The sequence below is a fragment of the Leptodactylus fuscus genome, chromosome 3 (genome assembly GCF_031893055.1).
Source record: "Leptodactylus fuscus isolate aLepFus1 chromosome 3, aLepFus1.hap2, whole genome shotgun sequence".
Taxonomy (NCBI): domain Eukaryota; kingdom Metazoa; phylum Chordata; class Amphibia; order Anura; family Leptodactylidae; genus Leptodactylus; species Leptodactylus fuscus.
The window spans coordinates 207,435,999-207,459,508 of NC_134267.1; the positions used below are offsets into that span (position 1 = coordinate 207,435,999).

The 23,510-nt window shown below is 42.3% G+C and overlaps 1 protein-coding gene across 2 annotated transcripts in view; it reads right to left on the bottom strand.

Annotated features, from left to right (window-relative positions):
* Positions 1-23,510, bottom strand: part of EIPR1 (EARP complex and GARP complex interacting protein 1) — a 147,922-nt gene that overhangs the window by 16,531 nt on the left and 107,881 nt on the right. For both annotated transcript variants that reach the window (XM_075269117.1, XM_075269118.1), the window contains one exon: positions 10,021-10,157. In XM_075269117.1, the coding sequence (XP_075125218.1) occupies positions 10,021-10,157 (137 nt within the window). The remainder of the gene's footprint in view (positions 1-10,020; positions 10,158-23,510) is intronic.

The window sequence follows — 23,510 nt, forward strand, 5'->3', positions numbered from 1 at the left end:
TGGCCGGTGAGTGTACGTGCATTTTTACTATAGAGGAATATCTCTAGCGCTTTGTGCCTTCTAAATACGCTAAAACCATAGACCTTGGTAAACAGAAAAAAAGCAAACACATTGGAGCAGATAATGTACAAAGACAAACATATCTGCAATTCAGGATTTCAGGTTAAAGCAGGACATACATATCTGAATATAAAAATCTCCCCCCACTGTTAAGGCAACAGCCGCTATAGCAAAGATCTGTCTCCTCAGTTTAGTGATAAATTACTGTGTGCAAAGGGGATAATCGCTAGCTTAAAAAAGCTTGCACAGACCTCTGTTGCTATAGCAACGCATGTGTATAACATCACTCCGGCACTTATCAAAATCACAACCAGGACTCGGGGAAAAAAAATAAATAAAAAAAAGTCTTCTTTATTAGAAGCTCTAAGAATGTCGTCTTATGACGGTGTACACACATAATAATCGTATCCAGAAATGAGAGCATCTGGCAGGATTAGGGGCGTAGCTGGGGGTGCAGCGCTAGTCGTCAATGCCAGGCCTCAGACCCCGAGAGGCCCGGGAACATGTAACGCATACCACTACTCTAATGGCACAGGGTAAAAAGGGACCCTATTATAGACTTTTCATCGGGGTCCTGGGATTTCAAGCTACGCCTCTGGTTACTGTAATGGGGAGGGGGCAAATAATGTGCCTTCGTTTTATTGCACTGGTTCATTAATACAAAGCCGCCTTATAACACTCCATATCTGCGCCTCATTAAGGGCTCATTCGCACATGAACAAAGGGGCGGATTTTGACAGCGGATTTCGCTTCAAAATCCGCCCCTTTACAATGGTGGTCTATGCAGACCGCCAGGCTTCTTTTTTCCACTAGCGGCGGGCTGCTGCTAGCGGAGAAAAGAAGCGACATGTCCTTTCTTCAGGCGGAAGCCGCGGCGCGCTGGGCCGCGGCTTCCGCCTAGCGGCAGCACCCTCCTATGTCGGCTCGTTCATTTGAGCCGACATAGGAGGGGAAAGCCGCGACCGTGGTGGTCGCGGCAGGCGGGTTTTGACCAGAGAGAGACGCGGCTCACCGCGTCTCTCTGTGTCAAAACCCGCGCGGGCGCCCCACGTGTGAACGAGCCTTAAAGGGGAATTACTGTTACAACAAGTTACCCCTCTGTATCCAGAGTGTGTGGGGATGTAACTACCGAGGTAGCAGCGGCAGTAGCTGCCACAAGGCCCGGTTACAGTCGCTACCGCTTCAATTTTTAATAGGCCGTTATTGGCTGAAGTACGTCCAGAAGGTAACGGGCCCCATTTATTTACGGATCCTGGCAGGTGCCGGGATCGGTAAGTGACGCCTCAGGTGGGTCGGTGTCTTCAGCATCGATCTGGGGGGCCCCATGTCAAAAGTTCGCCACGGGGCCCCGCCATTCCTAGTTACACCACTGACTTTACTTCAGCTAGCTCTGGCACTCCCATTGAAATTAATGGCGGGGGATGTCTATCCTGATCCACCCAGTTCTCCTGGCTGGTGTGGATCTCTACGATCAGCCATTGTTTTTATTGTTTTTTTTTACACCTGTAATTCGATGTTGACCATCTGACTGTGCAACCACAGTAAATTTAATTGAGAAAGGGTATTTCATCTTTATGAAGAAATCCTCAAGCCTCTGCTTAAATGGTCACTAACTTTTCAGATTATTTTCAGTTCATAGAGCATGCGATACTGGACCAAAATGTAATACACTTTAATTAAAAATATGGCCACTTTCTGTCTGAAAAACCGCTATAAGGCTAAGGCCCCATGTGGTGAGCCGCAACCAAAAAGCACTGCGGAAAAGACTGTGTCGAAAACGCATCACATTTTTTTCCACAGTGCTTTTCACAGTTACGCTAGGTTCACACCTGCGTTCTTCTTTTCGTTCTGTGCTTTCCGTCTTCTGCATGCCAGAAGACGCAAAGCACAGACCGGGTCCGGCCGTGAGCGGCGGTGAGCGTTTTATGCTCTCCGCCGCGAAACCGGATTTTTTTATCCGGACACAGAGTACTGCATGTCCGACTCTGTGTCCGGATTATAAAACCCGGTTTCGCGGCGGAGAGCATAAAACGCTCACCGTCGCTCACGGCTGGACATCTCTCTCACCCATTCAAATGAATGGGTGAGAGAGACTCCTGCAGGTTTCCGTCTCCTGCCTCTGTTTTAGGCAAGAAACGGAAACCTGCAGTATGGAGTTCACAACGCAGATGTGAACGAGCCCTAAGTCCGCAGAGTTTTCTTCTGTGGACTTTGTCGTTATTATATCTATATGGAAACAAGAGCTTTTCCGCAGGTATATGTGAGGTTTTTGAAATCGCAGCAATTCTGCTGCGGATATTTTTCTGCAGTGTATGGATGGGATTAGCTAGAATCCCATCCACTTTGCTGGTACTGTAAAGGGTGTGTTCAAACGCATTTTTTTGCAAGCAGATTTTGACGCGGAATCCGCCTCAAGATCTGCCTGCAAAAACATCTGCCATTCATTTCAATGAGAATCACTAGAAAAAAAAAATCACTAGTGGGAAAAAGAAGCAACATGCCCTATCCGCCCGTGGATTCCACGGTTGAATCAGTTGCGCTTTCCACGGCTCAAGACACCCTCCTGCTTAAACCCATTTATTCATGCCTAATCAGGCCTTACCCTAAAATGCTGCGGCCAAATTGCAGTCTTCTCACAACATGGGGCACCGGCCTTAAAGTTCCTGTCATTAGGTGTATCCCTTCAAGCTAGTTTGCAGTTCACTCCTTGTTGCTAGCCAAGGTCTGTCCATAGATACATTAGTTATCAAGACTGTTTCACAGTGAGTGGAAGGAGTAGGGTTTGGTCTCTTCATACAGATTTATTGTCTTCATAGCTTGCATAAACAAGCCTGCAAACTGTGCTGAGCAAAGGACTGAACATTCTGCACATCTCACAATGTGATAAAAGTCTTCTTATGTACTTCTATCTAATTTTGTCAGCTTGCGTTATGTCACAAGAAATATTATTCATAGACACCAAGCAGTATTTCTGACTGTGTTCAGAAGATTTGTTCCCTGTATTTTAGCTGCATCATGCCTGTATCTGCAGTTCAGTGTTCCTGGATCTCCTGTATTATGGTCACTTGGGCTTTTATCAACTGTTTGTATTGTACAGTTTTTCGTGGCAGAATTACACATAAAGAAACCAGTAGTATGAGTAATGGATAGGGGAGGGGCAGACTGCTCCATCTTGTACACGTCCACAGCCTCAGAGACCAATGCGAAATGTTCTATAGCCATAAAGACACCATGCTTATACTTCAATAGAACGGGCTGCACAACAGGAACCCATCTATAATTCATCTTTTCACGTCATTATTGGAAATATGCACATATTGACTTTTAAAGGGAGTTGGTCATGCATAGGGTTCTGGTGACAGACTCCCTTTAAAATCCTCTACAGCTCTAGTGCTCACATTTGCCATTTAGAAGAAATTGACAGATATGATTTATAAAGGTGCTCTTATGGATAAGTTTACATAAAAAATATACCACACGCCAAGATTATACAGCATGGAATGTTCCATGAACCGATTTGAAATAACAGATCAGTTCTTGACAGGATTTTAACACATCAACACCTTCATTATGGCAAGTAGCCAAATTGAGTAGCCCCAAGGCTAATCGGTATGAGAATCTGTGGAAGTATAAACTGTAAAACTGTGCCAGAAATTGGGATTTCTGCTGTGGATTGCACTGCAAACACAAGTGAAAACTGTGTTGCCCTAAGCGTATGTTCAAACAGAAGAATTTGGGGCTGATTTTGAGGCCAATTCTATGTCAAAATCAGCTCCAAATCCCATCCAAAAAAACGATAATGAAAAACTTAACATTTATTCTAAATCTCCCTATATTATAAAAATGAATTTCTGTCTGTCTGTCTGTCTGTGCTCTAATGCGAACCAAACGACTGGACCGATCTTCACCAAATTTGGTACAGAGACACTTCAGGTATCCGGGAAGGTTTAAGACGAGACTCCAACTCGCTCGAACGTACCGTTGCTGAGATACAGCATTTCAAACACAGTGCCCCCCCCCCTTAGCCAATACAAACCTGCAAGACTTTCACTCATATTCCAACTGCAATACACACAGTCACTCCACATGCACAATACAACACTGATATCCAAACTGAGATACACGCATCAGAGGATTAGATACACAGATCAGCACACAGTATCACACACCAGAGGATTAGATACACGGGTCTGCACACAGTCCCACAAACCAGAGAATTAAATACGCACTTCTGCACACAGTTCCACACACTGAAGGATTTGATACACGCGTCTGCACACGGTTCCACATACCGAAGGATTAGATACGCGCGTCTACACACAGTTCCACACTCCAGAGGATTAGATACGCGCGTCTGCACACATTTGTACACGCCATAGGATTAGATACACGCGTCTTCACACAGTGCCACATGAAAAGGATTAGATACGTGCGTCTACACACAGTTCCACACGCCGAAGGATTAGATACGCGCCTCTTCACACAATACCACACAGGGAAAGATTAGATACGTGTGTTTGCACACAGTACCACACTTTGGAGGATGAGATACATGCCTCTGCACACAGTACCACAAGCCAGAGAATTAGATACGCGTCTCAGCACACAGTACCACATGGGGGAGGATTAGATACGCGCGTCTACACACAGTACCACATGCCATAGGATTATATACGCGCGTCTGCACACAGTACCACATGCTGGGGGATTGGATACATGTGTCTACACACAGTTCCACACACTGTAGGATTAGATACGCACCTCTTCACACAATACCACACAGGGGAGGATTAGATATGTGTGTGTGCACACAGTACCACACTTTGGAGGATTAGATACATGCCTCTGCACACAGTACCACAAGCCAGAGAATTAGATATGCGTCTCAGCACACAGTATCACACGGGGGAGGATTAGATACGCTCATCTACACACAGTACCACATGCCATAGGATTATATACGCACGTCTGCACACAGTACCACATGCCGGGGGATTGGATACATGCTTCTACACACAGTTCCACACACTGTAGGATTAGATACGCACCTCTTCACATAATACCACACAGGGGAGGATTAGATACACGTGTCTTCACACAGTTGTACACGCCATAGGATTAGATACACGCGTCTGCACACAGTACCACATGCCGTAGGATTAGATACGCGCGTCTACACACAGTACCACATGGGGGAGGATTAGATACGCACCTCTTCACATAATACCACACAGGGGAGGATTAGATACACGTGTCTTCACACAGTTGTACACGCCATAGGATTAGATACACGCGTCTGCACACAGTACCACATGCCATAGAATTAGATACGCGCGTCTACACACAGTTCCACACTCCAGAGGATTAGATATGCGCGTCTGCACACAGTTGTACACGCCATAGGATTAGATACACACGTCTGCACAGAGTACCACATGCCGTAGGATTAGATACACACGTCTACACACAGTTCCACACTCCAGAGGATTAGATATGCGCGTCTGCACACAGTTGTACACGCCATAGAATTAGATACACGCGTCTGCACACAGTACCACATGCAGTAGGATTAGATACGCGACTCTTCACACAGTACCACACAGGGGAGGATTAGATACGTGTGTGCACACAGTATCACACTTTGGAGGGTTAGATACATGCCTCTGCACACAGTACCACAAGCCAGAGAATTAGATACGCGTCTCAGCACACAGTATCACACGGGGGAGGATTAGATACGCGCCTCTTCACACAATACCACACAGGGGAGGATTAGATACAGGCCTCTGCATACAGTACCACATGCCAGAGAATTAGATACGCGTCTCAGCACACAGTTCCACATGGGGGAGGATTAGATACGCGCATTTGCACACAGTACCACACGCCAGAGTCATTAGATACGCGCGTCTGCACACAGTTTCACTTACTGGAGGATTAGATACGCGCCTCTTCACACAATATCACATGGGGAGGATTAGATATGTGCATCTGCACAAAGTACCACACCAACAAGAATTAGACACTTGCATCTAAACACAGTACTACACGGGGAAGGATTAGATACAGCTTTACTCCAGGTATCCATAACAACTGATCACAGGTTTTTCACTGACATCCAAAATGAGATACACATAATCACATGACGCTTATGGACATACACACAAACCACATACAAAATACACCAGTGCAAAATTGGACAATTCTTATGGGGCCACTACACAAACATAAAATGTAATATACCCGTGCGAAGCCGGGTCCTCCCTCTAGTATACTATAAAATCGGAGTAAAAATACTCAATGTAATGACGTTAATGCTAACTACTCTTGGCAAATTATTTGGTCACGTGCTGCAAAATCCTTGACTTGTGTGGCATTCAGGGAGACACTATACAAGCTCCTTATGCAGTGGTTCACACTCCCTGAATCCCACAAGTATACTGGAGGCGCCTCTCTGGGGTTAGCACGCTCTACCAGTCCTCTGATACTTGGATTCTGGAGGGGGATCAGGGGAATCACCAATAGCTTGTTCATCCAGGGCGTTCCCCTTGATCCTCTGACTTAGTTACTCAAACAGCCCCCTTCGACAGATGGGTAAGAAGTCCATCCGCTTATTTCTATATCTTTGCACAGCAGCCAAAACTCTAAATTGCAGTCCTTGCCCACCCTTACCCCTTTGGACACCGATTTTATAGCCAGGGTTAAGGATGTACGCAACCTGGATGGAATACGTAACGGCCTCTCTGAACAACACTGTCCCCGCCATTGATGCTCTTTGGGCCTCATGGGAAACTTATTGTACATTGTAAAATTTCTGACATCTCTGTAACCGTTCTTCCCCTCTCCTGGTTCACTGCCCTTCCTTTCTTTTCCTTGTATATTCCCATGTGTGTGTCCTCAGTCCTGTTTTTTTTTTATTGTTTTTTTTGATGACTGCCCATTCATTTGTTTTACTGTATAATGCCTTGTCTATTTCACCATTCTTTTTTTTGTTAGAACATTTTTTTTTCAAAAACTCTAATAGTAACCACTGAACTCATTATCTGCATCACATTGAGTATTTTTATTCAGATTTTAGAGTTTATTTAGAACTAGCTGTACCCGCGACTTCGTCCGCGAACCCTCCATCCTTGCACGAACCATGTGCAGCGCGGCCTGTTAGCTCCCACTTCCTTTTCTTGTGGCCGCCGCGGGTCCATCCCATACCCTTGTGTGGCGGGACCCCACAGCTTCGCTGCTGTGGCCCCGACTCCCCCCCTAGCAGCCACCCATGCCCCCGGCTCTCCCCTCACCTCCCACCTGTGCCCCCCCCCCTTTAGAGCCTACAGTGACCTTCCACATCGCCCCCCGGCCCCAACAACACCCACCTGTGACCCCAGTCACCCTCCCACCTCCCCCTTCAACCTGTGCAATTGGCCTCCCTCCTACTCATCCTTGGCCCTCTGGTCCCAACCCCCCCCCCACCAAACAACCCCCCCAGGGGCCCTCCCTAACCCCCAGCACCAGAACCTCCTCCAAACCGCCAACCCCATCCTGAATCTGACTCTCGCACTTGTCAATGGGATTCAGAGACAGATGCAGGATATGAAAAAAAAAGTGCCCTGTTTGTTCTTTCTGTGGATTCCGTGGCTAAATAAGACACATAACCTGTGACACGAGTCTCAAACTGAGTAGTGGCATTGTTGGCACACAGGGCCGGAAAGTAGAGAAGAAACTAAGGTGAAAGAATGTCTTAAAATCCTCTTCTCTTTCCGATATGTGAATGGTCCCTATGGGCGCATGTTCATAGGGAGGAGCTGTTTTTGAGCTGTAAATCTGGAGATGGATTTTTTTTTTTTTTTGTATAACCATTCAAAATTTGCTGTGGATTTACTGCAGTTTTCACCCCTAGACTGAAAGAAGTCAAATTTGCAAAGAAAATCCACAATAGAAACTGCCATGCTGTGGATGTAAAAATCAATTTCCATATGGAAAATCTCTGCAGCATGTAGATGAGGTTGTTGAAGTCTCATGTTCTTTGCTGGCACTGTATTACTTCTGTGGATTTTCGGTCTGCAAACCCTTAGCTAATACACTACAGGTGCAAGTGGCCGTAATATCATGTGTTGCAACTATGGGCAGACGAATGGGAGCTCCAGCATAGACAGTTAATAACATAGATCAAAATCTTACTGGAGAATTTCAAGCTCTGCTGAGAATCTTCCAAATTTACTTTTAGGGTGCAAAACAACTCATGGAGGTGGTCACAATACAACACTAATGATCATCCTAAAGCAGCGGTTCTCAACCTTGCTTGAGGTACCGAACCCTCCAGTTTCATATGCACATTCACCGAACCCTTCTTTAGTGATACACAAAATGAAGCGTGCATAGGGCCTAGGGTTCAATCGAACCCTGGTTAAGAACCACTGTCCTACAGTCTGCAGGTCTCTGCTGCCTCAGCTTAGATCAGTGGTCATGACACCAGCTTAAGAAGGGAATGAGCTGTAAGCCACAGCAATATAACAGTCATATCAATCTTGAAAAACATCTAAATGAACCCATTGGCACTTCTTTGAACAAAGAATTTTTTATTTTTTTTTAAATACAAAAACAGCCTCCAGTAACAAAAGTATAACTGGTCTGTTGAGGTTCTGGTATTTATGGACCCCTTCCATCAACTACCAACTCTCCTACTAGCCACCGCGCTACTCATTCCAGTACAGCTGGAATTTTTTTTTTTTTTTTTACTCTAGCCCCCACCATTCCTAAACAATCAGTGCTCTTTGTTTCAGCATTCAATATACTCTCTACTATCAAGTGGGCGGTCATCGGCTGGAGCAGATAGTCTGGGACTGCTCAACTGACAGCAGGATAACCAACGTGATTTTGTTCACATCGGTTATTTCTTTTTGGTTCTTATAATATTTCTGAGGTTCTACATGTAATTTCATTTGGACCAAAAATTTTCGAATCTGAACTTCTATTATTATACTCCTAGGTAACTTCAGACCTCAGGGTATTATAAACAGAAGTCCGGGGCAGTTATCAAATGTAAAAAAATAGTGTTATTCACATCTCCTAGGCTCTCTTTGGGGCTTCTGACTGATGTCAGGGTCCTGAGGCCTGTGATTGGGCCTCAGCGATCACAAGGAGTCGTGACGCATAGACGCAATAGACCCAATCACAAGCCTCAGCGATTCCGGACGTCAATCTGAAACGCCGAAGAGAACAGAAAGTCACGTCAGATCCCAGTGCCTCGGTTCTGCTGAATTTGGTCTGCTGAGTTCGCTCAACACATACTCAAACTGTATAAGGGGTGTGGTTTAAAAAGGTCATGACCTAAATAATCGCTATTAAGGTAAAATGCCCGATTAATCAAAATATTGATTTAGGCCATAATCGCCCCAGCCTAGTAGAGAGCCCAATTACAACATGTGGTAGTCAAACTAAGCACTGATTGCTGAGGAGCCATCGTGGGGCTAGAGGAAAAATTCCAACTGTGCAGGAACTCAAAGAATTCAGGTTGGTGGAGGGCGTTGGTGAAAAGTTTTCTTTGATGAAAATTCATAAGGAACCCTAGCAGGGGCACTGAACACTTGTGCGTACGGTTTTACCAAGTACTTGGGTTCTCAAACGTCTGGAAAAAAGTGAATGGTTTATCAATATACTATATTTGTACAGCTCTAAGGGGCTGTGTGTAGTGTCGGACGTCAGAGTTCTTTTTCCTTTACAAAAGTGATCAAACGTTGACAACTACATTTTCTTTCTTACACTCAGAATATAGATCTGTGGAAGTATTTTATTCCATTTATTTCTAAATGAAATGTTGTAGCTTGAGGCACGGAAAATTGCAAAAATCTAATCAGAACACAAGAGGCCGGATACTATACGAAGGCAAGCATTTTCGAGAGTCTAAGCTCATTGACTGTCAAGTTTATGTCCTGAGTACTTCTTGTGAGCAACAAGCTCATTTATTACCTCATACTTCTGATGTCCCAGCCGCGGATGGCCGTGTCGTTGGCTGTAGCAACTTGGGTACAATTGTGGTGAGGGCTCCATCGTCCGGAAGTAAATTTCAGCTGCCCTTTCCCTTCTAATGTCGCAGAACTTGAGAGCTGAAGAAGAAAAAACAAACAGTGTACCAAGTGTGGCTCAAGAAGAAGAGAACAAAGGGGTTGGCCAGGCGGATCCCTCCAGGGCCCTATAACGTTTTTTTTTAGCATTAGACTTAGGCTATATTCACATCTATATCCACATTGAGGAATTTGGAGTTTATTTTCAGGCAGAATCTGCTTCAAAATGGTGTCCATCAGGAGTCTGGAATCTTTCTACCATTCAATAGGAGTCATGATGGACACTTTTTCCAGTGGCTTGAAAAAGCTCAATCTGGTCATGGTTTCCATGGCACGAGGTACCTGCTTGTTTAGTCCCATCATATATGAGGCTAATCACCAATAAAGTGGCAGCGGAAAGCCAAATCTCAACTTCAGCTCTATGCCACAGATTCTACAGGGTAGGATTTTGGATTGGATTTTGAGTGAGAAGATCATCTCAAATTCCTCTCCATGTGAACATACCCTAAACATTCAGCGTATGAATGTTGTGAAAAAACTTTGCTAAGAGGTTTGATTAAAATCTCCTAAGGGCGGGTTCACACCTGCGCCCGGTCTCTGCTTTCAGGTTTGTGTCTTCTTCCGAGAGAAACTGGACAGGGGACGGAAACCCGCCGATCAGTTTTCAAACCTATTCACTTGAATGGGTTTGCAAAGTGACCGCCCGTGAGTGTCTTGTGTCTCTCCGTAGCAAAAGTTTTTTTTTTTCTAAACCGAACACAAAGTCCTGCATGTTTTTGTGTCCGGTTAAAAAAAACGTTTCCCCGCGGACAGGCAGTAGACGCTCACAGGCGGTCACTTTGCAAACCCATTCAAGTGAATAGGTTTGAAGACTGACCGCCAGGTTTCCGTCTCCTGTCTAGTTTCTCTCGGCAGAAGACGGAAACCCGAAAGCGGAGACCGGGCGCAGGTATGAACCCGCCTTAACTGAGGCTGGGCTCACATCTGTGTCTGGTATGAACCCGCCTACAAACCGTTTTAAGAGAAAAATGGTTTGGAACAAAAAATATTCCAAACAATTACACAATACGGATACCCCAATCCGTTTTATTTACACAGATTCGTCAATGGATGTCTATTCAAAAAAATCAATGGGTTTTAATCTGGACAGTTCGAAAACAATTTTTGAAGAATATATTTGCTGAACGCAGAAGTGAACTGGGTCTTACAGTGAAGTGCAGGCCTGTGTGTCTCCATGGTTACAGACTACAATCAAGCCCTGTGTAGTCTGACGCTGCTATCATAGTCTCTTGTATCATGCTACTGTACTTTACTGTATGCAAGTGCCTAAGAAATATTGGCAATAAGAAATATTCGCAAGGAGGATTACTAACGGATTATACCGCACTAGGTCTTTTTGTAGTCTATGAAACTTAAACGGATTCTATCATTAGAATTGCATATTTTACTACTAACACGTAAGAATAGCCTTAAGAAAGGCTATTCTTCTCTGCGCCACCGTTCCAATGATATTCCCGGTTTTCTGCATATGCAAATGAGTCTCCAGACAACATAGGAGGCGATCCTCCTGCGTTCAAACAGCACTGGGGTCGTCCTCTGTGCTGCCTGAAGACGGTAGTCAGCTCTGCGCATGTCTTGTTGGCCATTTTTCTGTGGCCGCTACAAGAGTGAAGGCGATCACCGGAAGAAGATGCAGGAAGACCTGTGCGGCTGCAGAAGAAGAAGGGCGTCACTGGAGAGTTTTCAGGCAACAAAGAGGATGCCCCCTGTGCTGTTTGAGCGCAAGGGGACCGCCCCCTGTGCTGTCTGGAGACTCATTTGCATATTACCAAAACGGCGGCGCGGAGAAGACTTCTAAGGGTAGGAGAAGAATAGCCTTTTATAGCGATAGAATCCTTTCAAGACACATGGGCCTGCGTAGCATCTGAAGACAATAAATGGTGTGTATTGACAGGTACTCAAGATTTGCAAAATTGTTTCATTTTTTAATTTTTATTTTAGATGGACCATAGCTGAGAGATAGACATAGCCATAAAATTAGAATATCCTTTTGTTTGGAATGCGCTGCAGTATAAAGAGGTACATCAAAAGTCAACGTGGGGGCAGAAACAAATTAAAACCTGATGGAGAGCACGAAAAAAAAAGCCAGTCACAGTGATTTATGAACACGAATCTCAGCCGGCAGATAACCCATGCATTCAGTGATCTTGGCAGAGTTACCCGGGTAATGTTTTCACAAGGATGAACTGTTCTTGAATGATCTACGAGGCACAAATATGCTTTCCTTCAAAACCAGGCACGCGTGTCTACATGTTCGAACTCCTCTCCCTGAGCCTACAGCGCCAGCCAGAACCTTTTTTTTTTTTTTTTTTTTTACCCTCCCCATACGGAACGCTGATGATTTGCAGTCTATCATTAATAATACAAAGCAGCATTGCAACCTGCCATTACGAAGAAGGATTGCCATGCCTCATCAAGTAAATTGACATAATGTGACATTAGTTTAAATGGATTTAGCTTCCAGTGCATTCATTGTGCTTTAATTAAATGCAACTTGCTCTGACACTGCCCACCCTCTTCATTACTAGACGTCTGAGCTGTGAATGTGTCCTGGAGGAGATGGGTTAGAGACTATCATATACCAGCCGCAGCATATAATGTGTTCACACCAAGGGCCACGACGTTGGATTGCTCGGAATTTCTGACAGCTTCTTGTCCTACAAGAATTCCAATTTTTTTTTTTTCTATTAATCGCACCAATTTTTCCATTTTCTTTTTTGTTTACTTTACTTTTTTTTTCCTATTATTGTAAAGGTGACACAAAGAAAAAAAAAATTGGAGATAGTATGAACTTGGCACATTGTCATTGCATATCGACAGTAACTAATAACAGCAACAACAATAGCACATGTGCCTAACAAGAAAGCTGACTTGGATGTACTGTGAATTATGTGGCGGTGTCAAGATCATCAGTGCTTGAAGTGTGAGATTTTGTTTTTCCTTCCACAAACCAGAAGCTCGGGGAAAATAAATGAGAGCAATGCCTGCTGTAAGACTTGGTGTTTACATGTGTTAAGGAAGCCTTTAAGAAATGTTTACATAATTGGTTCCAAATGAGTTGAAGAGCTGGATCCTCATGAGTATTCGTGCAGCCCACGATATAACCAGATCAGTCCAAAGACTACTGATATTTTTAAGACGGCCGGTATTCAAACATGATGGACGACCAAATTTATCGTGAATCCTGGTTAGGCTCTGTTCACATCTGCACTGTGGTTTGCATTACAGAAGTAGGGAAGTATAATGTGAATGTCAGAACCCAATGTACAGAAAGATAGATTAGGGCCACTTCAATCAGATGGGGTTTTCCCTTGTAAATTGGTGCCTCCATTGCCAAGATATTGACATTTTTGTCAATATGAAATTTAGATCTTAGGCCCGGTTCACATCTGCGTTCAGGGATTCTGTTCCACTCTCCCAGAGACACCAGAGTCTTTGGGGTCCGCAGGTTTCCTAAAGTAACCGCTTTTTTATGCGGATTAGGTTTCTGTATGGGGGGCTCCCAAGTGGACCCCCGAACGGAAACCCATGAACAGATGCGGAGGAATAATGAGGGTGTTATCACTCATTTCGAGCAATGAGAACACCCTAGTTCTTCCAAAGGGTTCATTTGAATATTGACAACAATGGTGATATTTCAGCAATGGAGGCAGCGATTCACAAGGGGAAAGACCATTTGATTCAGCTGAATCTGACCAATCTATCTGCAGGGCCGAGTTGATATGCTGGATTGCGGATTTGTGCCATTGTGTTTGCCATGTTGGGCTCACATTACTTGCATTAATATGCTATGAATATGTATATATGGTTAGTAATATATTTCTGCATTTGTCTCGGCTCAGTGGGTAGACACATTACCTTATTTAGGTCTACCATATTGACATTACTGATAACATACGGCCGATTTTTGCACTTTATGCCCACTCACTCACTCTTAGGTTGAACGTGAATTGGTGGAGGTCATGAAAGGTCCTCTTACCATATTGGTATCTAACCATATAAGTCAGTCTGTTTTCTTGACCACTTGCCAGTGGACACAACCATAAATGCAGAAACTTTGTATAGTTTAGGAATGTCAGAAACGCAGCCATGATTTCCTTATTATAGAGACATTATCAGACAGGGACACTTCACGTACGAGAAGATAAACCTGCCAACCAGCTTCTCAGAACTCTCTGTGTGCACTTTGCATTAGTAATCTTACCTGCACAGGAATGGACCAGCCTGCGGACAATGTGCAAACAGTAGTTTGAGAAGTTGGTAGCTTTTCTACTGCATTGAAGAAAGAACTTAAAATCGGGGGAACCACAACATAAAGATTAAAAAGGAGGCACCAGGTATTTTAACTATTATATATCCATTGTACATTTTTTACTGTAAACTGGAAGATCACTTTAATTAATGATATGTTAATTTGGAATGAAAGGGGTTCTCTGGGGTTATAAGACCAATGTCCTCTCCATTGGATAGGTAATCAATTGAAAATCCATGAGGATCAGATACCTGGAAAACCCTTCCCAGAATGAGCTGCTTAAATCTACATCAGCACTCCACGAGTGCCACTTCCACTTTACAGCCCATGTGATGCTAGGATTGGTTACATGACCTGTTCAGTCCAATTCACAATACTAGAAGTAAGCTGCAATACCAAGCACAGTGTTTGTACGGCACAATGCTTTCTTTCCAGTGCCTAGGCCACAGCTTTCATATGAACGCTGATTGAGTGTTGGATCCCTGTTGATCTTCGATTGAGGACCTATCAAAATCTTATAAGCTTGGAGAAACCCTTTAATAATGACCATCCCAATTCCAATTGAAACACACCAAGCTTTCCCAAGGGGGGGACCCTTGAGCAATGTTTCACTCCAAGGGCCAACCTCCATTGCCATTGTAAAGAAGCCGCAGGTTTACTATATTACTGAAGGTGGAAAACAAATTCAGGTAGCCATATTTTCTCCCTCAAAAACATTTTTCTGGTGGACAGCTTAATGTGCCACCCTGCCAAGCTTCTTTGGGATGGGTAAAATAATTCTGAAATTTCTACAGTAAAAGTAATGGCTCTATGTTTGGGTCATTAGACCCGTAGTTGGGATATGGTTTATGGTATGGTTGTAATCCAGTTCTTATAATGCGGACAAATTTTGACCATGCAAATCCAGCCTAAAGATACTGGAATCCTGGTTTCTTCTGTTCTTCTACTAAATATATTGTGGCCTCTGCATGAATCAGATGAGTTCTTACATCAAATACTGGGGCAACTAACTGTGTGACCATTTTTAACACCTATCAGTTTTGTAGTCCAGTCAAACAAGACATCCGTCACGCAGTGCTCATCCAAGACAGATGCCAATGGATAGGTGTAAATAAATCCTTATAATAAGTTTATGGCGTAACTATCTACTAGCTCGTAGTTTTGAGCAGAAAACATTGCCAGTACTGGAGGGACATTGTAGGGGGCTGAATTTTGTCTTAAGAATACTGGGAAATATCATTTTATACATAGACACTACACTGCGGGGTCTGATGGCAGGTTTCTAAATGTTGTCACCCCTGCAGAGAGCCTGATTCACGAAGTAACAGATGAAATTCCTGGCTTACGGGGTTTATGGAGATCAGGAGGGAAGAAGAGAGAATGTTTTTGTAAATGCTCCGTGGTGTTAGCTTTTCAAACACATTTATTGCAGGTTTGTTTCTATCATCTACAATGGAAAATTGAGTTTCCTAACCTTAAAACGTTTCCTAGCTTTTGTCTAGCACAGGATGGCGTCTAAGCCTTGTATACTTGCATGCTGGCTCTCTATACAGGCTATAGGTTTTGGTGTTGCATTTAGCATTTCTTGAGGTTCCTGTTGTTTTTTGGTTTTCTAGAGCGCATTTTCAAGTATTCTGAACTGCCCCAGTTCTGTCAAAGTCACTTCCCAGCGTACTAGTGAGCTACACGGGTGTGATGGTACAATATACATGATAGTACACTTCAAGGAGTATTTCAGCTATTAAAATTCAAGCTCTTTCTATATGACAAGTGTTAGATTAGGAGGGTTCTGACTAGAGGGACCCCTACTGATCATTGAAATAAAGGACCCAACATGTCCATACTGAGAGCTATATAGAGAAGCCGTCAGTTGTTCTATGCAACCTTTTAGAAGGGGGAAGGGAATATCCAAATAGGTCTTCCTTGGTGGAAAAGGGAAACTTGCTGTAGCACCACTTTTTGGAAGATCAAAGTTTGGAATTCTTGAAACCTAGAGGCATAATCTGGGAATAAAGTCAAAAGGAAAAAGAACCCATCCATAGACAGAAGCTTCGATGTAATTCCCTCTCATTAGTGCTAAACAGGGCTTTTGCTGACTGGGTTAGGGATCCTACATGTGGATAAGAAGTAGGGTTGGGCAAGTAATCAAAAAATAACCAAAATTGATTATCAACCAGGATTATTTCAGTTCAGTTATTACAATATTTGAAGTTTCAATTGGACCAAGCATGTCTAAACCGAAACTGATACTATTATACTCTGGGGAGGCCGAGCGTTGGTGATCAAATATGAAAAACAGTGTTACTCACCTGCCCTGGACTCCAGTGGCTCCCTGTTCCTTTTGATGCGTCTGCCTGTTGTCAGTCACATGGTTCACTCAGCATTGTGACGCTTACATTTATGTGTCACTATGCCATATGATACTGAGGCTAAATGACAGGCCTCATCGGTCCCTGATGTCAGCCAAAAGCACCAAAGACAGGGAGTTGAGCCGGAGCACCAGGAGAGGTGAGTAACACTGTTTTTTTTTTTATGTTTGTTCACCTCTGCTGGGTCTCCACTTATTATATTCTCAGGTCTCAAGAGACCCCACAATATAATGGTAGTTTCAGTTCCACTATATTCAGTACATTGCAAACTGGTCTCTTTAGAGGCAATTTCTCCTTAATGAGACATAACACCCCTTCTGATCCTTTTTGAGAGGTACACTCTTTTTGTGCCTACCAGTGAAATGCCATTTTACATTCCTTTGTTGTTTAGACTTAACTTTTATAGAGAACAATAAATAAACATATTTTTTTGCTAATACCTTTAAACTATCCATAAAACAACTGGTTTACAATGGTCTATATTAAGCTTTAAGGATGCAGCCTAGTTTGGGACATGAATACTAAGGCAACTTCTTGTTTTTTCAATCTACATCATTCAAAATTCCATCAGTAATGCTAACGAGGGCTATTTTTTGTAACAAGTTATATTTTTTAGGGTACGTATAATGTTTTGTTTGGCTGTTTATTAATGTTAGGGGGAGACTGCGTGAAAAACAGATTTCTGTTTCCATTATTTTTTTGCGTTTTACAACATTCCTTTTTGTTAAAAATGACCGTAATTATTTTCAGTTGGGTCACTATAATTACAGTAAATACATGTTTATAGGTTTTTTTTTTAATGCTATAGCACTTTAAAAAAAATAAAATGAAAAAAACACCCTATATAGTGAAATATAAAATTAGTTTTGGACACCATATTCTAAGTTTTTTTTTTATTTTTTTGCTAAATGATCTGTAGGAGAGTTTTTTTTTTTGTGGACGAGCTGTAGATTTTATTGTTGGTACCACTTTGGTACATACAAGTTTTTGATTAATTTATATTTCTTTTTAGGGGACATGACCAGAAAACAACTTCCCACGCTCGTATACAAGACTTCTCCCTAGTTGCACCACTTCTCTGGAATGCTCTACCCCGGACAATCAGATTAATTCCCAATTTCTACAGCTTCAAGCACAAATTAAAGACACATCTTTTCAGACAGGCCTATCACAATTCTTAATGTAAACCCTTCTGTACCGTCATTAGAATTCCCAAAATTTAACCCTCCTCTGTCCCCGCTCCCACATTACCCCACATGATATGATGCCATTGCAGGCTAACTCTATATGTCCAAGCACCATCCACATGTTAAAGGACACGACTGGTGACGGCTCATACAGTTTTATGTTTGTGTAGTGACAGTCACCTCTATTACAAAATTGTCTGACCTCTGTATAAGCAATACCGCCCCTGCTACCTCTTGTGTCACCCCCTCTACCTCATAGATTGTAAGCTCTTGCGAGCAGGGCCCTCAGTCCCAGTGTGTGAAATGACTTTTTTTGTAATGTATCTTTCTGTCTGTACTTGAACCCTACAAATTGTACAGTGCTTGGGACTTGGACATGCAGTTCACTGTACTTTTCAAGAAATGACTGCTAGGTCTTGTTTACAGCAGAGCATTCAGGGAGTTAAACATATTGGATTTATGGAAATTATCTAAAAGAAAACTGTATTTTTTGGCCATGACAATCACTCTCAGTGCAGGCTTTATTTCTAGCAACAGAATACAGAGATTTTTAAGTTTTTCTTTTAGACAATTTCATAAATGATCTTCTCACAGCTCCTATGCAGACAGTGTCTACTACATTTTTATACAGGCCTATGTGTCTTCATGGTTACAGACTACAAACAGACCCCATGTGCAGTCTGATCTGCAGTCACGCCTACTCTCTTATTATATAGTTGTTTGTTTTGTGTATGTATATATATATATATATATATATATATATATATATATATATACATATATATATTTGAAAGGGGTCAGGGAAAGGTATATAAGTGTCACCAGCTGAATGTACATATTTAATAACATTCAGTTCCCTAAATTGTAATTCCCATTTCATTTATTTTTTGTTATTTTGTTGGGGGTTGTTTGGTGAACATTTTATATTATACTTCGTTACCGTATATACTCGAGTATAAGCCGACCCGAATATAAGCCGAGGCCCCTAATTTTACCATTTAACTTATTGACTCGAGTATAAGCAACAGCTACTGGAAAATTTCAAGAATTAAAATAGATACCAATAAAATGACATTGACTGTGTGGGTTACTGATATGTGAGAGACCTGGGGGTAATAATTATTACATTAAACATCATTAAGGCATTTTATTATTACCTCCATATGTCTCTCACATATTAATAACCCTTGTATGGGGCACAAAGGGGTTAATGTAAGGGACATGATGGAGTTAACTGCTATTAATGTGAGGTACATGGAGTTACTAAAACTAAATTAATAACCCCAAATGCCTGACATTACTAGGCAGAGTAACCCCAGTATGTACCTGTGTGTTTTACTTTCACTTCACTCTCATCTTCCTCTCCTGGATGCAGACACAGGGACAGGGACCTGCCTCCTCCCGGGCACAGAACTGCAAGTGAAGGGGGGAGTGTCCTTTTATCATTAATGTAGCAACCACTGAAGGACACTCCCCCTTCACCTAATGTATGCAGGTTATTGCAGTCTGTGCTGCCTGACTCGAGTATAAGCCAAAGAGAGCTTTTTCAGCATAAAAACTGTGCTGAAAAAGTCGGCTTATACTCGAGTATATACAGTAACCTATCTAACTTTCTTCTAATAAAAAACAGGGTCTAAAACTCTAACTTTGCTGCTGCCAGGAAAAATCTGTACACATTTGTATTGTCAGTATGTAGAGCTGTAGCATTTGATTCACTTCAAATGGCTTTGGCTCCTGTTTTATGCAACCTGGACAAATGGTTCATGTATCATATGAAAGCTGAGATTGAAAATTACATTTCTGAATGGTTTCTGGTTTTTAACTAGCTGTTTTTTTGAATGTTAAAAGCCAAGAAACTTTCATACAATACCAGAACCATTTTTCTAGGCTTTATAAAACAGGAGATATAGCCTTTTGAAGTAACCCTCGCATCTTTGGTAAATGCTACTAGATAGTGAATTCAGTATGGGTGTACAGGGCAGACTTTCCTTAAATTGTAATTACCACTTCATTTATTTTTTATTATTTTGTCAGGAGTTACTTGGTGAACATTTTATAATATACTTAGTTAACCTATCTAACTGTCTTCTAATATAAAACAGACTATACTATTCACCCTAACAACCTTCTACCTGAGCTGCTGCCAGGAAAAATCTGAACACATCTGCTGCCAGGAAAAATTTGTACACCTCTGTACACTTTACAGCCAGTGTTCTATTAAAAGTAATTTAGACAGGTTAATAAAGTATAGTGAAAAAAATGTCTACCAAACACCTCCTGACACAAAAGCAAAATAAATAAATAAATAAAAAATATCAGAATTTCAATTTCAAATATAAAATTTTCACCCCACCCCACCCCCCACCTACTCCCAGGAACACCCCCAAATAACCTACTTTAGTGTGAATTTGCTTAACACTTCCCCTTTTCAGCTCCACTCAGCCAGATTGCTACAAATCAGGATTGCTGGCATATAAGGATGTGCACTGTGATCCGAATTGTTTAGAATTCTTTCTTCAGGGGCATTTCAGCTTGTAATAAACTACGTTTCCAATTTTATTTTAAAAAGGGAAGCAATTTTAGTGATAAAAAAACAAAAAAACAAACATACAAAGAACCAGCACTTTCCAGGGCTAAAAAAATCTTCTTTTATTGTTCCATCCACAGTAGGTAAAACCAGCAGTATAAACTATCCAAACAAAGCACCCCATTCCTTTCTGATGCGTTTCTGACTCACACTGAGTTCATAATATTGTTTTTACCCCCTGTGGATGGAACAGTAAAAGAATATTTTTTAGCCCCGCTAAGTGCTGGTTCTGTTTATTTCGTGTTTATCCAGCCTTCGGATCGTCTTTTTGACCTGTGAACTTCAGAGATGATTTGACTTCTCTTCTATAGAATTCTATATCCTATTTTTATTTTCCTTAATATTAATGATAAGCCTACTTTGGACATTGTTGCCCTATGTGCAAGAAGGAACTGGCCATTAACAGGGCATACAATTGTGGCAAGTTGACTTTGGGATCTGCCGTCTCAAAACTTGACCAAGTTGGTTCACAGAAGATGTGTCACAATGTCCATTCGGTCTAAGTGAACAAGCCCATGGAATTCAGAAACCAGACACTAACTTTGACTGGGGTCTTGTTTTTACTATCCTGTTACTGATATACGGACAGGTGATGGAGAGGTAGGGTAAACCTCCCAGACCAAGAGGTTGGTAGATAATGGAAGGGTGACTAGGTCTTGACAAAACTAAAATTTAAGTAGATCTCAACTACATCATCTCAAATTTTGACCAAAGCAAAGGTAAGCACATCTTGAATTATCTTGAATTTCCTAAGACGTAGTTAGCAATTATTTCCATTGGATCAATAAACACATCTAGCTATGATCAATGGTGCACTGAAGACAAGAGACACTATAAAACATGTAACCACAGGATCAGACTACTTATATACGGTTTACCTAACACGTATAGAAGGACTAATTTTGGGACAAAAGGCAACACTTGGGCATTTCTCGTCTGCATACTCATTCCATAAAGGTCTACCTAAGTTACACCCACTACGTCAGTGCTCGGTATCTTCACTCTGTGTATTGGATTATTGCCTTGACACAGGCACCATGGACTGCAGAATACAGACTGGACTCCACCATTGCCCAGTGTTTAAACACTGTTAAACCATCTCCAGGCTTGGCCTTGGATTACTATCGTGTGACCCAGTTATCGGTTGTTTCCTCTACAGACTATCTCAAGCTTACATTAGGCTTCACGCTGTTCTGGATTGCAAACATTCCCAGGGGTCATTTCAAAGGTTGTTTACGGTTGCTAGAAAAACTTCCCGCTTTGTGTATACTTTCATTTCTTGAGAAAATCATAGTTAAATGAAACCCATAACATCTAAGATGATGTTCACACTGTCATCATTATAAACAGAAGCCCTAGCACCAGAGTCAATAGAGCCTTAGATGTTTCATTCATTTGTATGATGTCGACCTGAATCGACCGTACCCTGGATCCAAATGGCAAGCGGTGGAGATGACTTCTAATGGGGGTCTCTTGAGGTTTTTGTTGTTTTGAAGGCAGAAATAGCATTGCATGTGGTGGTACTCTGATGGAGGTGTTACACAGCAAAGTAAACAGTTCACAAAGTGACAGATTAATGCAAACCCAAAATATCCAAGTAGGAGTCAACTAAGGCTGGGGTCACGTCCACATTGTCATTTTAGGGTTTGTGTTCCGTCATAGCAGCAGAAAGCCAAAATGATGGTCAGATATGTAAAATGATGGGCAGCAATCGTACCTGGCCAAGTACTCTGACACATAATGGGATCTGTCAGGGGAATTATCTGTCATTTCAACAGAAAATATGGTGCGAGACATGATATTTTTGCCAGCAAATATGATGGAATCTGCAAAGGAGCAGATGTGAACCAGCCAAATATACTGGCGATGATTGACCCCCATAATCTCGTGCTTCAAAGGCCAATGTATATACAATATAGATTAATCCCAAACTAATTTCCAGCAAGTTAAACATTATAATAGGAGTTATCAAGATTCGAACATTGATGACCTATCCTTTGGAATGCCCCAAATATTTCACCGGGACAGTGCTGCAGTATCCAAACTCGCTGCTACAGTATGTACAGTGAGTGAACATACATAAACAATACCGCAAGCCATGATGTCTTTGGACTGGTGTCGCACTCCCGTAGATTTAATATTGATGGCTTATTCTAAGTATAGGCTATCAACATTAGAAACTGGATAACCCCTTTAAACTAAAAATCAAAGGGGCAAAGGTCTTTGTGGTTGCCCTTTAACCTCATGTTGCAGCGGTGGAGTCGGTCCAACAAACCCCCAACTCCTATATTTTTCCACAATCCGACTCTGACTGCTTCGTAAATGGCTGACATCCATGGTCAGTTAAAGTTGGAGACCTCCTCTAATTCACAAAAAAGTTAGTGTCTGAATTCCTATGAAAGTAAATATGACAAACTAAACATCTAATTAATTATAGAATATCAATAAGTGCATAATATAATTAAAAATATTTTCTTTATATTGAAGCTGGAATGTTTTTTTTTAACCGACTCCACCCAAATCCGGCCCTGACTCTGACTCCACAGCCCTGAGTGGAAACCTAATGGTAACTCCTCACGAGGTGGATAATATCAGTCACCAACTTAGCAGCAAAGCATGTCATCCTATTAATATTATATCCTATTAATATTATACATGTGAAAAGTTTGGATGTTTGTGGGTTTGTGTGTTTGTTCCTCAATCACACCCGAACGGCTGAATGGATCTCCTCGAAATGTCGCATACACCTACATATTGGCCAGGAAGGGGTAATAGTCTACTTTAAAAGTGTCTCACTCACCCCAAAACGCCACCGAGACCCTCCAAAGTTGTCTCCTGCTCCGCTGTCGGCCAGGGCATGACGTAACCGCAGAGACTTACACTCAGCTGCTATTGGTGCATGCCGGTGTGTGGGCAGGATAGGGAGCCAGCACAGCGGCC